The sequence below is a fragment of the Dermacentor andersoni genome, chromosome 2 (genome assembly GCF_023375885.2).
Source record: "Dermacentor andersoni chromosome 2, qqDerAnde1_hic_scaffold, whole genome shotgun sequence".
Lineage (NCBI taxonomy): Eukaryota > Metazoa > Arthropoda > Arachnida > Ixodida > Ixodidae > Dermacentor > Dermacentor andersoni.
The window spans coordinates 212,155,250-212,172,002 of NC_092815.1; the positions used below are offsets into that span (position 1 = coordinate 212,155,250).

At 47.3% G+C, this 16,753-nt stretch overlaps 1 protein-coding gene and 1 pseudogene across 1 annotated transcript in view; one reads left to right on the forward strand and one right to left on the reverse strand.

Moving 5' to 3' along the window:
- Positions 1-3,995: 3,995 nt before the first annotated feature.
- Positions 3,996-10,868, reverse strand: LOC129387148 (uncharacterized; annotated as a pseudogene).
- A 466-nt stretch (positions 10,869-11,334) lies between these two features.
- The window catches only part of l(1)G0289 (plexin domain containing lethal (1) G0289), a 95,667-nt gene continuing 90,248 nt past the window's right edge, over positions 11,335-16,753 (forward strand). Inside the window, exon 1 of the mRNA XM_050186953.2 lies at positions 11,335-12,012. Within this exon, the coding sequence (XP_050042910.2) occupies positions 11,823-12,012 (190 nt within the window). The 5' untranslated portion in view covers positions 11,335-11,822. The remainder of the gene's footprint in view (positions 12,013-16,753) is intronic.

Here is a 16,753-nt window from a genome sequence, read left to right on the forward strand (position 1 = left end):
TTGCCAAAACGGTCTCTTTTTTTTTTTTGCCCTCCCAGGTTTGTCAATCACAATCATTCGATGAAAAGCCACTCGCGCCATGGCTTCTCGCAAAATAAAACGGCGAGGTGCTGGCGGCACACTGCGCCTGCAAGGCAGGCCTGGCAGAGGCGTGTTCGCACATAGCTGCTGTGCTCTTTTACATTAAAGTTGCAGTTAAGAAGAGAAATAACCACGTGTCGAGAGGAATCCAATCTGGACGACATATTCCTATCACCGAGTTTCTTTCTTGTGTGACTGCTGCATCCGAACATAGCACAGTTCACCGCGACACCGAATCTCAGTTGACGCACGGCCACGCCGGAGCGTAGTCTGTCCGGATACGTAAACATTGCACGTAGACCTGTTCGTAGACATAGGACAGCACTGCACACGAGACACTGAAACGTCCTGCTTATATATCAGCTACTCGATAAGAAAACAAGGCGAACGGTGGGCCAAAAGATAGGGAACAGATGTTCGCGCGAGTAAGACCGCTGCCATTTTTTTCGATGCTCCCCGACCGTCAACATGGCGCGGCTGCCCCAGCGACACTGTCGCCGCCTCGCGGGTCGAGCTCAGTGCATACCGGAGAAATTGTCCGGAGGCATCCGGAGGTATCAAGCAACGTTCTTACACATACTTCAGTTTCACAGCTCCACTCGGGAGGTGGCCAAAGTGGTGGTCACGCGAACTAGTGGCGCTGCAATAGCATCTTTTGTCACTTCTACCAGTTCTGGTTTCGCTTCTGCTTCATTTTTGTTGTTATTTCGGTAGTGCTGCTTCGTCTGTCGCTATCTGTGGTCATGTTGTTGGCGTCGTGTGATGTGCGGCGGTTTCTTCCAGTGAAATGTTTTGAGCAGAAGCGTTTCGGCGTCTCATAACGGGAAAAAGTTTTCTATGCAGTTCTGCTTTGCCCACGGCTGCTCCAGCGGCCAGATGAAACGTGATGCTGTTAGTCACAATTTTTTTTTTTTTTGCACCGCATCTACGCCAGAGAGTTTATGCTGCGGTGAAGGAAAAAATGCCCCACAGATAAGTCCGACGTGTGTGAACGTCATGTTGAAGATGACGATCTATATTTTAATTCTTGAGAACAAATATATATTGATTACGCCGCTGGAAACATGGACGCTTGCTCACGGCGCGATTCCACGACTTAGTTATTACCGGTCTTCGCGAACACATCTCGAAGCCAATAAATGTGATGCAAAAGCGAAGTTCACCAACAGAAGCAGCTCGAGTATTGGCAGGCACTTCGGCGGAAGCTTGCAGGGATGCACTTCATGCAGGTGGCAAACCAATTGTGCTTGGGATGTTGTTGTGCTTGCCTTCGAAATATGCGCTACTGACTGTGATCAACAAACGCACGACCGTGATTTTGGCTTCTGTATTCTGAAAGCTTTAATTTATTGAAGATGACGCCATGCAGCAGCCATATGGGAATCGTTTTACATGAAGCAACTCGTAGGTGGAATCTTTTGAGTTATGGAAAGTATTATCCGTGAAGAGTATCGCACCTAATTTGCTGCATGAAAAGCTACAACAAAATCCTCAAAATTCTATTTCGAGCGGATATAGTATGTTCAAAAGCATAATTGAAATCATCCTCAAAGAAGCAGACGGCTTGACAATTAAGGACGCTCAAGTGTGCATAACATCAAGCCACAGTGAAACAGCGACATATAGAAGATCACATGTGCACCACAAAAAGCGTAGTGCAGTACTTACAAAAGCTTGTGAACGTTATGTCTTGCTGTAGAGGCAACTTTGTTCGAGCAAGCCTCCGAACACAACCCCCAAGCGACTACCGAAACATAAGTATATGCAATACGATGAAGAAAATGTCTGTAGTTTTAAATGTGCGTCAGTCTGTACCGCCACAAGCTTCTTTATTCGCAGAGATATGAGGCCATTGAAAACAATCCTGACATATTCACCGTTATTAAACGCGTACAGAATTAAACATTAATTTATCACACTTTCGTGAATTCTGCGTCCGGCGATTTATTCTGGAACATCCCAGTTAGGCTGGAGAAACCATCCGCGAGTGCCTATATTTGAATCGGAAGATTCGTAATCGTTGGCATGACTAATCAACTTTTATGTGATCATGTGCATTCACTTGACAAAAAAGAAAAGAAAAAAGTATACAAAACGGCCGCTTACAAAGCACGTGCACGTGACCCACGAGTAAAAAAAAATGCAAGATTACTTTGAAAGAAGGTTGATCAAGTAAATAAAAGTCTCCAAATGCTAACTGCCGATCTTGTTCGTAGGAAACAAAATAATCCTTTGACCTATGAATGTTTTGCTGTCCAATCAGTTCTTGCCGCTTTGCTGCCGATCACATTGAAGGTACATATTTATAGATGCGTGAGGGACATATAAAAAGGCACACTCAAATATGTTTATTAGACAAGGAACAGATGGCGGGCGGAGTTCACCGAGCACATTCAGTTTCCAGATAGTAGTATCGTTTGTTTATTGCTTATAGCTTATTCAGATGCCAATCATCTACATTTACACTCCATTAACGAATTAATGTACGCCTTAAATTCGGAAATGACGCTTTTTTTGGGTCGATACAAGGCATTACACTTTTCACGTGACAGGCCGATTTTGCAAAGAGTAATCGCCAAAGAATGGTTATGTATTAAATTAATGAGAGGCGGTTAGCTTACCAGCAGAGGAGTAGCATTTGGTGCACCTTACAATCTCGAGCTGCGAGCGATACGTTAATACCGTTGCAGATTATATACAGGCGCTCGTCTTTATTACACATGGTATGAATACGCTGCTAGAAGAAAGCACTGAGCAGACCAGTGTGGCGCTTCTGTCTAGGAGAAGTTGGTTGGAAAACCGAATCGGCGCGCCCGGCTGCTCATTTGCCCCGTACAGCTACAGCCTCGATGCGCCAACCACACGTGCATTTCGAGGTCGGCACAGGGAAATTTAGTTTTTGGCCTTAACCTTGGCATAAAAATTTGAGCAGGCAGCTAAACCACGTTCACTGCAAGCAGTACATGTTAGGTGGGGCAAACGACGCGTTGCACCAATCATAGTAGCCGAAGCACCGTGCGTGAAGGGAGACGCGACTGCAAGACAAATTGACACAGATACATCGACACAGTAAAGTCGCTGTTACTTAAGCGCGGCAGGTTTGTCACAAAATTCAGAGTGCGTATCTAAACTGCATCTAAACTGCTTTACGTTCATGTACCGGACGCCCCCGACAAGCCGTAATTCAAGCCGGCGACGGCGGCGTAAGTCATCGCTTCTGGCTGGGGCTGCGGTACTTGTGGTTGCACCTCAGCAACACCAAGCGATGTCAGATGTCAGATGTCACGTGGTGGTGACGTAGAAAAACACAGTAGCAATACTGTGAACGAGAAAACTAACTTTTATTGGGCGAACCTGTGCCCACAAAAACAGGCTACACTTATAGCACAACGATAGCGGCGAACACGGTCGGTGATCGTCGAAAATCTGATCAGCGGGTCAAGCGCGTCGGCTTTTATACAGAATCGTCGAATGTTCCAGACTAATCGTTGGGACCCGCGTGCCTTCCACAAAGTTCTACACCATTCGCGTCAGGCGAATAAATCAGATAACACAAGGTTCGGCGACAACAGACTGCGGATAGAAGCATCGATAACTTTCCAGAAACTTCGGATACATGCAAGCGCGTCCCGCGCTGTGCGATAAGATTTGTTAGGCGGCGAAACGTGGTCGCCCGATAAATATAAGTACACGTGTCAATATTATACCCCAATCCTGCTACAGCCTCGAAAGAGGCAAGCAGTATCCCCAAATAAATAAAAGCCTGCAATGCATAAGGTTTTTTACGTTTTGTATGGTTGGGACTGAGGCGAATTCAGTCTCGTTTTTTTTTTTTCTTTCTTTCGTGCGCGGCAAGCAAAAAAGAGGGTTTAAAACGCCGAAGCTACAACTTGGCAGGAGGACAGATAAAACCATTTGAGGATAAATGGCATTTTATTTACAAAGACAAAATCGGAGCCATATTGTTCGGCATCCGTTTTTACATTGTGTTTATTTTAAACACGGAGCACTTTCCTGTGCAGTGGCTTGCAGGCCAGCTTTTTACGGTAAGCAGCCCTGTCTGTCACAGTAGCGCCGACGTTGGCTAAGAGTGGCCTCATGAACTTATCAAACGCTACAGATAGTGTGCTTGCGGCGTGGTCATCCCTTGCTGGGCAAACGAAAAGGGGGCACTGCTCTAGTCGAGGCAATAACAGTTCAGCCAGCTGCTGACGCACGTTGCTCTTTTTTATGTGCAGCAGGGCAATGTCAACAGCCTTCTTAACGGTCACAAGGACCGTGACAAATTCTGACTTTGGGAATGTTAGCCTACCCCTTGATTGCAGGTCAATAAGCCCCATCAGCACGGGGCTGCTCTCGCCACGAACCCTGCTATATAAGCGATGCTGGCATTTGCTATGGTTGATGGGGGTCGCTGCACTGAAATAGAACATACCCATATTAGTATATGGAGCTAGACATTCTGCAATGTATTCCCATTTGTGAGAGCACAAAAAAAAAACAGCTTTTGGCGCTAACCTATAAACAAGTTCCGCAGAGAAAATTTTAGACCGCATGTAGAGACAAAGCTTGTGCATAAACCAAATATGACATTTATCATGTCGCCACTCGACGTGCATTCCCTCAAAATTTTCAAATTTTGGGCATTGATACCACTTAGTTGTTATAGCCTTGACATAACGCGAAATGATCGCTTTTTGGTAGCACTTCACATGGGTGGAGTAGGTGAACGAGTGTGCACTCACGAGGCATCGCTTTCAGGGATGTGAAGAGCTCGTCAATGTGCATCACAATATCTTCAGTTCCCGTGAACCTGAAACAAAAATATGCACACTATTCATATCAGCCAAATATATGTATTAGACAAATCGCTGTTGGCTGCAAAAGAACAGCACTAGTAGTTCAGCGAGCCAGCCAAGCGTAAGCTCTTGAGAAACATTTGATGCAAGATATACCTGGCTGGGCCAACTTGCGCTGTCTCGGTCGAATCATGCGTGGTTGCCTGTGCTGTTGCTTCAGCCGGAACATCAAGTTCGGAGGACGTCACATTCAGGGAGGCACCATGCATACTGCAATACATGTAAAACAGTTACCACCACTACTAAGCAGCAGCCACATAAAAGCAAAAACTGCTTGTAACACATTGCCCATCGGCACAGCAGGATTTGCGTGCTCGTGTGTTCTGAACTGTAAAAAATTCCAGTCAGCAGGCAGGCTACAACGCTAGTAGCTGCTCGCATCGTGAAATCTTAGTTGTGCAAGGGCCTGAAATGTGATAAGCTTTATATTTTGAAACAAGAGACAACCAGTTCACAACTATGAGCACTCGTCCCGGAGCTCAGATAACATGCACCTACCTCAAAACAGTCTGTCCGTTTTCAACGTTTGAAGCTTGGGATGGGCACAGGCTGCCAGTCCGCAAGATCCTCTCCAGGCTAAATGTCACGGCTCTTGCATCCAGACAGTCGTTGCCGCCAGCCATTTGCCGCAAAGAACTGAAGAGGAGCTCGACGGGGTCGCTCGAGAAGTTCCTTGTTAAAACATAAAAGAAGCCGCTCTCGAGAAGGTACTTAATGCATAGTACCGTAGATTTGCTTGTCAGCAAGATAGCTTCGTAGGTTTCAGCACTAAGAAACTTTTTCCCGCTCCTTTTACAGACATTGTAGAGAGTTTCGAGGTAGTCTGGGAACTCCTTCTCCAGCCATTGTAGGCGTTCGTCGGTAGCGCAAAAAAAGTGCATTTGGTCAGGCTTTCTCATATGCACATGTGCTGTTCGGTTGGCCACGTTGTGGATGGCAAACCACTTCTGCATCATCTTCACAAACAATATTGTTGCCTCTGCGTTCCTGAACTGTTCTGCCTGAGGGTGGTAACTGGGGTATTCTTTCAAAAAAGAAAGCGCCGAGATAACTTCATCTGAAAACAGCTGCACTGCTCTGCCCACATGCATCTTCTCAAAATTAGTTGGCTCTATGTGCTTCTGTGTCAGGAATCGAACTGGTTTCACAATCTCGTTTTTTTGAAGGACATAGAGCTGCTTCACAAGCTCTTCAGTTATTGGCTGACTGCCATCTGTCATTTCCCCGTCCAGAAGAAGGCTTCGCACGTTTTTTTATAATATGACACTGGTCAAAGGACAAGAATAGGCCTCTTTCTGGATCACATGGATGACTGACCACTGGCTTGAGGGAGCCATTGCCCAGGTGGCGCATCATTGTGACATTAATCTTGTGGTTATCCGTGACGATCCGGACGACGTAGAGGCCACACTTTTCAACTTCAGCGATCACTTCTTTTGTCAGCTGATACAGGAGCTTGCCACTTAATCGGTTAGTGAAAAAAAAAGCCGCAAGGAATATTGTACGACGTGGACAGGCCTGTTGCAACAAAACACTGCACATTGTTGGCAAGCACGATGTTGTTTACATTCTCTCCTGTCCCAGTTTACATTCTCTCCTGTCCTCACATTTTGCTGACCAAAAAAGCAGTCCATTTTGCGATCGTATATGTATTTGGAGCTTATAGCCATTTCATCCACAATAATTGAAGAAAACCGCGCTTGCTCTTTCAGCTGCCCCACCTCTTGCTTTAGGCGTTTTTTCATTAATGGTGTGATCCCACTTTCACTGTTGGATTTGCCAACATAGCGAAGTAGCGTGTTTTTTGAAAGCAATTTCAACAGTCCTCTGTTGCGTATGTAACGGTATGCCTTAGGGGACAAGTCAGGCACGTACGCAGGATTTTTTTTCGGGGGGGGGGGGGGGCCCAACCCAAGGTAACTTTTCTATGCAAATGAGGGGGAGGGTACTTTTACTAGTACAAATGTGAAAAATGCCTACCATTCGCCATAAAGCCACGTAAACCCGCAAAAGAGAATTGATATAACGTGTATCTCACAGGTGCGCCTGTGAGATACACCTCTTCTTTGCTTGGCAAAAGAAGAACCACATCAAATGGACTCGCGCAGGAATGATGTGCAGGAAGAAACTTGCCAAGAACAAGTTAAGCAGCGAAAGTGCAAAATAATGATTTCTAGTAGCGTTTCTTGAATTAGCTCTGGAAGAACTATAGAGAAATGTATATTTGCGGAACAATCACAGTTCTTTTGGATCCCTCCTATACAGCTCTACCAAGCGCCAAAACCGACTCGTGTCGTTATTTGGGAAGTTGCGTAACGATGCGTGGTCACCAGTCCCGTACAACGGCGTAGAGCGCAGGACGCTGCGGTTCTAGACGTACTGCGCCCACCGAGGAAGGTTAGAAAAACACCCCCGTTAGCACAGCAGGGAAGTAGCTACGTCAGGTGGCTCGATTGATAACTGTAGAAGAGTCATTCAAAACACACGGAATTATTCTCCACTTCCGGCGGCGTTTTCTCTACTTCCTTTTTAAATAAAAAGATGTTGATCCATAAATATTTTCACAAACCATTTTCGCTTGTCCTCCCTGTTTGGCTGTTGCCTTAGCTTTCTCCCTTACTAGGTCGCTTAATTTCTCATCTCCTTGCGACTCTTATTTCCAGTTGCCAATTTTGCACGAAAAGTTCTGTATAATTAGGGAAAAACCAGACGAGGTAAGGGGTGACAGTCATATTGCTTATGGGTTGAACGGTCAATGCAGGGTTTGATGATGGACGCTGTTTCACAATATTTTATTTGCCACCTTATCTAAACCATATCGTGGATATATGGTTCCGAGGATCTGCCAGCGTCGCGGCGAGCCGTCACTCGAGGAAATAATGAAGCAAAAGGGAAAGTTAAACGCAGCTCGCGTTTTCTCCGGCCACAACTCGTTCCACGAGCATACAGACCAGGTGGCTATGAACAGAGTCCCTTTCCTGGCCCCTGGAGCAGTCTAAACAAAGAAGGTTGAACTAACATAGTAACAGCGATGCGCGTGATCGTCGAATAGATTGTGACATAAAAATTGTGTTGGGCATCATAAATAAAGTAAAATATGATTAAAACAATGAAATACGCCCTGCCTGCTGCAATAGATGGTGACAACTGAACTCATCTTGAGTTTATCGCGTGGGCACCGAATCGCTGAGAAAACTGAGAAATCGCTGAGATGGAATGGCAGCGAAAGCTGACGACAGCCAAAGCTCTCAAACGAAAAGCAAAGTGTTTCACCTCCGCTGCGGGTCGGACTGAATATAGTGCAATATCGGGCCGACCAGCCGCGGAGGTAAAGCAGACGTTAAGCACCCCGCATACTTGGGCCAATCCTGAAAGTAGTGCAACACCGGGCCGACCCTCGGCGGAGGTGAAGCAGGTGATAAGCACCCCGCATACGTGGCCCAATCCCGAAAGTAGTGAAACAACGGGCCGACCCTCGGCAGAGGTGAAGCAAGCGTTAAGCACCCCGCATACGTGGCCCAATCCTGAAAGTAGTGCAACACCGGGTCCAGCCACGGCGGAGGTGAAGCAGGCGTTAAGCAACCCGCATACGTGGGCCAATCCCGTAAGTACTGCAACACCGGGCCGACGTGCGGCAAAAGTGAAACATATGTTAAGCACTCCCCATACATAGGCCAATCGCGAAGATAGTGCAATATCGGGCCAACCCCCGGCGGAGGTGAAGCAGGCGTTAAGCACTCGGGATACGTGGATCCATCCCGAAGGTAGTACAATGCCGGGCCGAGCCGCGGTGGAGGTGAAGCAGGCGTTAAGCACTCCCCATACGTGGGCCCATCCCAAAGATTCTGAAGGGCGCATTATAGGTTCCCGATTCCACAGGGGTATGTGCCATTGATTTTGGAGCCTTTTTGCACTATGACCAGGATGGCTCATATGGAGATTTTTTTTGTTAACTGACGTCGAAAGAAACTACGGAAGTTAGTCATACACTGCTTTAGTTGTAAAAGGCAGCAAAATGTTGACTGTCGAGTAGATTGATTTGTCGGCGCTTTAGGAATGTGTGTGAGGAGTGTTGGCGTGGGCAGATAGGGGTGAGGGGGGGCGTTATGCCACTTAATTTCGGGGGGGGGGGGGGCGGGCCCCCCCTTGGGTACGTGCCTGGGACAAGTAGTACAAAACTACACATTCCCGGAAAAAGTCTGGAGACAACACGGGCCGTTGCCTTGACGCATTGGCGATCTGTTCCGCTAGGCAGTCTTCAAAGCAGAACTGGGCTGTGCCGACCTTGTCCAAGCACTTTCTCAACGCCGAGTGGAGAGTGTGGTTTTCAAAACCACTGAGCTTCTTCTTTAGGCGGCTGTTTTATCGCTGCAGTCTCCCGATAGCATCTGCTTTCCTGAACAATAGCACTCTCATTTGGTTTATACTCCTTGAATCCGACTGCTTGCGCGGAAGAAGGTCATCGGTAGTTTGCGTTGCGCAATCAAGTGCCTCACTAGACTGCTGTACTTCACCGACTGCATCTTGTGCACTTGGTTTCTCATATCCTGCACCTTTAGGACTTGCTTCTTCATCTCCTAACAATTGTGCATGAATCAGGCTATCTTCATACACAACAGGAAACGAGCAGGCAGAAGTTGTCGAATGGCCTGTGCTTTTTTCGCGACCACAGGCTGAACCAGCAGCTTCATCAGGGCCGCTCGATAAATTTGATGCCCTTTCTTGGTTTGGAGTAGAATTCTGCGTCAATTGCTCCAATTTACGTCTTTTTTGTGGCTGCATGTAGCTTGGGTAACCCGCGAACACGCTCGGAACAGCATCCCGTTTCAGGCGCCGCAGCTTTGTGGACCCCAAAGTATAATCCGAATCTAAAAAGTGAAGGCTGCAGACGACACTGCTAGCAGACTTGTCATTTGGGACAAAATCTTTTCTTGATATGGCCTTCAGCCATGCTTGGCGGCGATCATCATTCGCAGGAAATTCGTGAAAACTTATTCCAAGCTTTTTTTTCTGTCAGAGTGGCAGAAAGGTACGCAGCAGCACATTTATCTGAAAAATACAGAAGCAGATAGGATTGTGGTGCGAAGCTCATGACAGAGAACCGATGCAGTTTTCATCACACAGCAAATAATTTAATTGCGGGATCACATTAGCTACACGAAACCACTCGCACCTACCAGGAATACATGCAACATAACAAAACAAAGCCCAGCAAAAAGTTCTCGCTTCAAGAGCAAAAAAGCAGAGCTCAGAACTTCTGACTCTCGTGGTGGCGTATAAACAGTGCACAAGCGCTTATCGCAATTAATTATGTTGTTCGAGCCAGAGAGAGCTTCGCTGTAAAGTAGCTGCCCAGTACTTTAAAAATCGAGTGAAAGGCACAAAAAGCATACCTGAGTTCTGTCATACAGCGCGGCAACCTTTGCAAAAAAAAAAAAAAAAAACATTCAGCACGATGGCATGCAATCTGGACGAAATGATGCGCGGTAATAGCCTCGGTTGTCCCAGTCGGCTTTTAGACGACCACTAAAGCTGCATGCAAAAGCAATCCGTAACTGTTTAACAACGTACCTCGACTTCTTTGTAGCTGCAAGAAAGAGTCGAAAGAAATTGACTTCGTATTCACTGTTCTTCTGCGCGAAAACGTGCCAACAGGGTTGATGTCGCCACTGAAATCGCAGGCAGTGCCGGCCAGGCGAGCACCGCTTGAGCTACAGTAGCTAGCCACTGTACTTGAGCCTTGGCTAAGGTCGCCACCTCGCGGCGTGTTACGGAGTTAGCATAATTACACTTCTCCGCTGCGCTACGCGCCGAATGGGACGGCCTGAGCAACGGCACACCGCCGGAGCTGATCGCGGAGGCCACGCATACTCGCTGCGGGCGCGCCAGGGCGCGCCGAGGAGATGCGGAACTGAAAAGGATATGGTTTATAGCACGGAGGAAGGAAACTAAGGAGAGGCCCTGACGTCACTCTTTGTGAAGCAAAAGTGAAGCCGGAATTTGGCGTTGCTCATGGCGATGCTCCGCCTTTTGGGCCACCCTCCTCTCTTGTTTACATCTTTCGCGAAACCACGCCGCGCTGCGCGTGGTGTCGCGCGCTCGCGCAACATCTGGCAGAGCACAGTGCAGGTAACACAGCGCAACAAGACACGGTGACTAACGCAAACCCACCCACTCAGCGCCTTTGCCACGGCCCGAAACCTACCAGAGCAACACGTGTGAGCGCTCAAAACCATAACAACGCCGCCATTGTGGCCCAAAAGGCGTGGCCATACAACAAAAAAAATAAAAAAGCAGCAAGAAAATGAGAACCTACTACGTCATTTCCGCCACACTTTTCTTCTAGCGCGCGGAGGGGGTAGGGCCTCTCCTTAGTTTCCTTCCTCCGTGGTTTATAGCGTGGTCCATGTGCCTTTGTTGCCAACTGCTGTTTCTTTTTTTTTTTTTTTTTGGTGGGGAGTGGGATTAGTAATTGCATGAAACCATATGATATAAGGCAACGGCTACGCTACCACAATTTCAGCGTTTTTTATGGTTTTTTGCATCACCCTAGACGCTTGCCAAGGCTACCCAAGGCGTTCTCTTTGTAGTACACACTAACGCCGTTAAGTGACGACACTCAGCGCTTTACATCGCCTTCGAGATTAACATGCGCCAGGTGTTTGTTAGTCTTGAAGGCTTCATGGCCTAGCTCCACTAGACCCATAGAGTTTCCTACAAAAATTTTTGTAGGAAACTCTATGACTAGACCTACAAAGTGCAAAGCCTCACTGGAGCTACTAAGCCATACCGAGGACCGAGGAGGCCAAAGCTAGAAGTTGCTCGTAAGGCGTAATTTCATTGCCATCAACACGAAGTTGGCACACAGCAGCCATCTCACGGATGACAGCCGAAGCTCGTTCTTGCGCTTGGTCGTCGCACCGGTCGCACTTGACGCTACTCTGCGCTACAGTGAGGCCGCGCACGAGTGAACTTTCGAAGATGGCGTCGCGAGTGTGTACTGTGTTATTCTCGTCAATGGGTATCATTACAATTTCAAGCCTTTGCGTGCTCCTCATCGTGGAAACTTCAGGTAAGAGAATTTGTAAATACAACGGGTGACCAATCACGAGCTTTCACGATGCAAGCATTAGTCGAGCAACTTTTCTGGTCCAAGGAAAAGTCGTCGTGTGTACAGACGAGCTTTCTTTCAAAACAGCCGATTCGATTTCCGAGCACGCAACGCATCTGTCAGAGGCTTCAGTGTTTGTTGCAGCAGTAACCTCCACAAATTGCAGTCCCAAGATGTGCGCGCTGCTGCTGCTTGAGTATACGTGATACGGTTGTCGCACTAACCAGATCGAGACCGGAAAGGCCGTTTCCTGTAGCAGTGTCATTTCCGTATTGGTGTCACAAGATTCGGATGAAACGCGCCCGAGTATCGTGTTCGTGCTCTTTTTCTTCCTTTTATTTTACTGTCTTCCTCTTTGCGCACAGCCCCATGCGTCTGCGGCAAGGACGCTGCTCGCGGATTGATCCGGCGACCGCGATTTTGTCGAGTGCGATCTTCCCGCAGCCACTTCGCGTTTCGCCGAAGCTCCGCGTCACCGCGGACGCTAATTTACCGTCGCCCGCTCGCGTTTTCGACCTCGAAATCGGCGCTGGCGGCGCAGCTAAGTCGCGATTCGGCCTTCGGTGACGCGGTGAACGACTGCGCCGTGCTTCCTTTTTGTCAACAGCTGTTTGTCTACACAAAGCGGCGTGCGTCGCCCAGCCGCCCCTGTTGTGCGGCGCGGGGCGCGCAAAGCGTGCTCTGGCGAAATGAAACGGAAGGCGCGCACTTGCTGTCGATTTCGGCGACCCTTCTGCGCCGATGAGGCGTTTTGGCATGAGTGGCCTTGCTGTCCCTTCACGAAAGACGTTGCCGTCGGGGCGTAGCGGCTGCTGTCTTTGGCAGCGCAGTAGCTACCTGTGCGAGCGCCTTGGCGTAGTCGTTTTCTTTTTCTTTTTTTCACGGTTGCGCCGCCCCTCGTGTTGTCGCTGAAGCCGCGCGGTCCCGCAGCAGTGCAGGCGGTGCGCCTTTTCCTCGACGCGCGTGCTCGAGTCGCCCTCTTTTCCTTTGTCGCGAATCCGTGCCTCATTTGGTTGGCTTCGCCACGGATGGAAGGATAAAAAGGCAGGACTAAGCACGACCTGCGCGATCTGCCGCCGAAACCTGATACTGGTGCGTCGACGAACTGCAGCCGCTTGCGGAACCGCGCAAAGTTTCGCTATCGCCTCGCTGCGTTTTCTTTCCTTTTTTTTCTCCTTTTTTTCTACCCCTATCAGCCCGTTTAATTGAGGCTCGTTGGCGCGCCTCGCGTGCCTAGCCGACGCGAAGTGTCGCATCCTTCCTGCTTCTCTTTCTTGTCTTGCGGCGGGCTGCTGACCCGCAGCGCTTTTCTGACTTCTCGTGAGAGAGTCGAGGAGGGAAAGGAGATGATCCTGAGATACGACTAAGCGCAGTACACTTGCTCTTACCATTCGTGACGTTATCGTCAGCTACACTGCTGTGCTTGCCTTTTCACTGCTGACCCGCGGTGCTACTTGATAGCGGGCGGACGCTACATGCCCTTCGATATTGGTAACAGCATGATGCAATGGCATTGCAAAACGCAACCACGCGTGGATAATTTCGCAGCATGTGAAGGAATGGCAGTTTTAGTTTTCTATCTGATTTCTTCACGTGGCCAGCAGGCATCCAGAACTTCACCAAAGTGCCTTTGCTGCAAGGACTGTTCACGAGTGTGCACCAAGAAACCTTAGTGTCCTGTGGCACTTGCAATGCACAGTCAGTTAGTGCACTGCTTTTGCTAAGTATTGCATGCGAAATAAGTATTTGGCAGTTAGTTGCAACCTGCTGGCCATGGTATAGTAGCTTTGGTGTTTTGCACAAAGCACAACATTGCCAGTTTAATTTTCTGAATGTTCCAATCAGGCTTGAAAAAGAAAATTACCATCGTACTGAGGTCTAGAGGCTTGTTGCAACCCAGGCGGTCAAAAGCGGAGTCTGTAGCCATCCATCGTTATGCCCCAACAGTCCAAGTTTTACCATTGACACAAGGTATTTCAGCTGATGTGCTCGCTCAATGCAGACTGAATTTTTTGGAGCAACTTGTGAGCTCGATGTTGAGTTTCCTGCAAAAATGAGTGCGTCTCATCATTTCTTCTCCAGCTGATAGCTGGGCTTCGGAAAAGTGCTCTGCATCTGGCAGTTTTCACTTGTATTCACTTATCACTTGTAACTTTTTTGCCACATAGACGCATATGGTCTTCAAATAGTACTGAACCAGTCAACATTGATTTTGCATTGCTCTTCAGTCACCTTTTCACGAGTTTTATATGACATTTGCTCACTGCTCCCTCCCAACGAACATCTATTGGCACTGTTCTGTGTCCAAGTGGAGTGTATTTGGGGAAGTGGGTGCAGTAGACGCCTTGGCAAGCGCCGAGGGTGATGCAAAAAATGCTGAAATTGCAGCGGCACTGCCGTCACCTTATTCTGAAGCTCCGGCAGTTTCGGCAGAGCCCATTGGCTGAGACAAGCTCGCGCTGAGTAACTGTCAGCTCGATGCACTGTCATTGTTGTATCATTTGCATCGTTTTTGTTGCTTTTTCTCCATTTTATTGACTACAGGTGGGTGGGCAATAAAATTACTGTTTCCACCACCGGATATTAAAACTATATGCAGCAGACTGAAACCCCGTCAAAGTTGCATGCAGCTGCGGTAGTATCTATGATGCACCAAGTATCCGGCCGGCCCACAGGGCTGCTCATTCAGGTGAAGGCGATGGTGGCATCACCAACTTCTCAATAAAAAAAGCCTCAGTGGGAAGCCCGCACTGGACACACTACCCCCCCCCCCCCAACCCCCCTTGCCATATCTAGAACACTAGTCAAAGCGAAACAGCACCTTGTTCCGGCTTGTATAGTGGGCATTGTTCATGGTTGATAGTTCATGGTACAGGGTGATCATTTTAAAATTGATCACCCTGTACCTACATATATATATATATACCTACTAGCTCTTCTAAACTTTCCTAACCCCTCTCTACCTCTACCACGTGACTGCATTCTCACACTTCACACACATACACATTTTTCCACTTTGACACTTAACACGGTCTCCATGAATGGTCAGCCTTTCCGATCAAAAAGGCAATCACGTGGGACAGTTGGTAAGATTCTGCGAACATGGATGACAATCAGTGACTGCTTCATAAGTGGAGAATGGCTTCAGCTGACATTTTTATGCTGCTGCTCGTGCTGAAGACAAATCTTGAAGATGCACGTTTTTGCTGAGAAAAGTTCATATTTAATGCGAGCAGGGCCATAACAGTCATTGTACAGCTAGCACAATTTTTTTGCTGAGCCAAATGTAGTACTAGCTTAGTCTCTGGACCAGTAAATTGTTTTCTGCTCCAAAGCTTTCTTCCATAGGAATCCAATCCATCTAGCTCTTTCTTTATGCCATTGTCCTACATTGCAGGCAATGTTGGTTTCATTTTTATTGCTAACTTTTTAAATCATTTTCCTGGTTGTAAAAATGAAACTTGGGCACTCCCATCCACCACATCCTTTTACTCCGTACTGTGTGCTTTGTTTTCTTTCTTCTTTTACAATTTGGAGCTCTGTTATTTTGCATGCTGGGCAGCACCAGATAATTTTTTTTTTTCTGACATCGCATTGTTTTCAGCTTATCAATGCAACAATCGGTGAGATGAAACAGTACTTAGCAGTGCTTGTGCAGTCCTTTGCATATACATCACATCACAAAGTCCTGGCTGTCTTAGATAACTCCAGGAGGTCTTTGAGGTGTTCAAACAATGAACTCAAACAAGATGCGTTTTTCATTTGAAAATGAATGACTTAGGCTGTCGGCAATGAAATTGAATCTGTATTCATTGGCTCTTTGAAGTTCTCCAAAGCAGAAATGAAGCTCTTGGCATGTGTGAGGGATGACCCGGAGCCTGTGCTGGCATTTGCAATTGTTGCACTGCGCCACGGGAAGCCTATTCATCAAATGCAGCGCAGCAGGTGACTACCTAATTCAGTCTCTGCTTCTGCGCATGAAAACGCAGATGGTTTTGTTTTGTTTAGCTTTTGATTGAGGAAAGTGGCAACGAATAACTTATTGATGTTAGATACATTAATTTGTATGATTGGCAGGCATTGCGAACAAAACACTTTCATCATTTGTGAGTGCACAGGATACTATGCAGAAGCGTTGTTTTAAGACAGCTGCTATTAGTGTGTTCTTGCACAGATTCCATTGCATCAGTGCCACTAATGAATGTTTCTTCCTGTGCTGTGGTGCGAGCAGCAACACTTTTCAAATAAGGACTTGTCATGCTGTTTGTCAAATAATGTCACCCATTTAGGGAAAACAAATAAATTGACTCAAGCAAAAATATTTCTGAAATCTGCATCACAGTATCTGTTCAACTGCTCAGTGGTGGTTTGAAAAGGTGTAAGTGATGTCGCTGTTTCCCATAGTTTCTGTCCTGTGGATGTTTTCTGAGAACTAAGATGTTGCCACATTGCCTCGACCAGTGCCCCTTTGTGCATTCAGGCGGTGCTGATCTCATTTGACAGTGCGTGACTACGTGTTGGATGTGTTCTCTTTGGAGGTTTTTCTTTTTGGGCGTGTTCTCTTTCCACACATTTTTGGCTGCACACACAACTCGTCTGCATTGCTTCATTTTATGAGATCTTGGTGAAAGCTAGTTGGTTCATATTTAGAAGTGAGGTTAAACAGCTCAAATAAAACAAGAGTACAAAGAAAGAAATACCA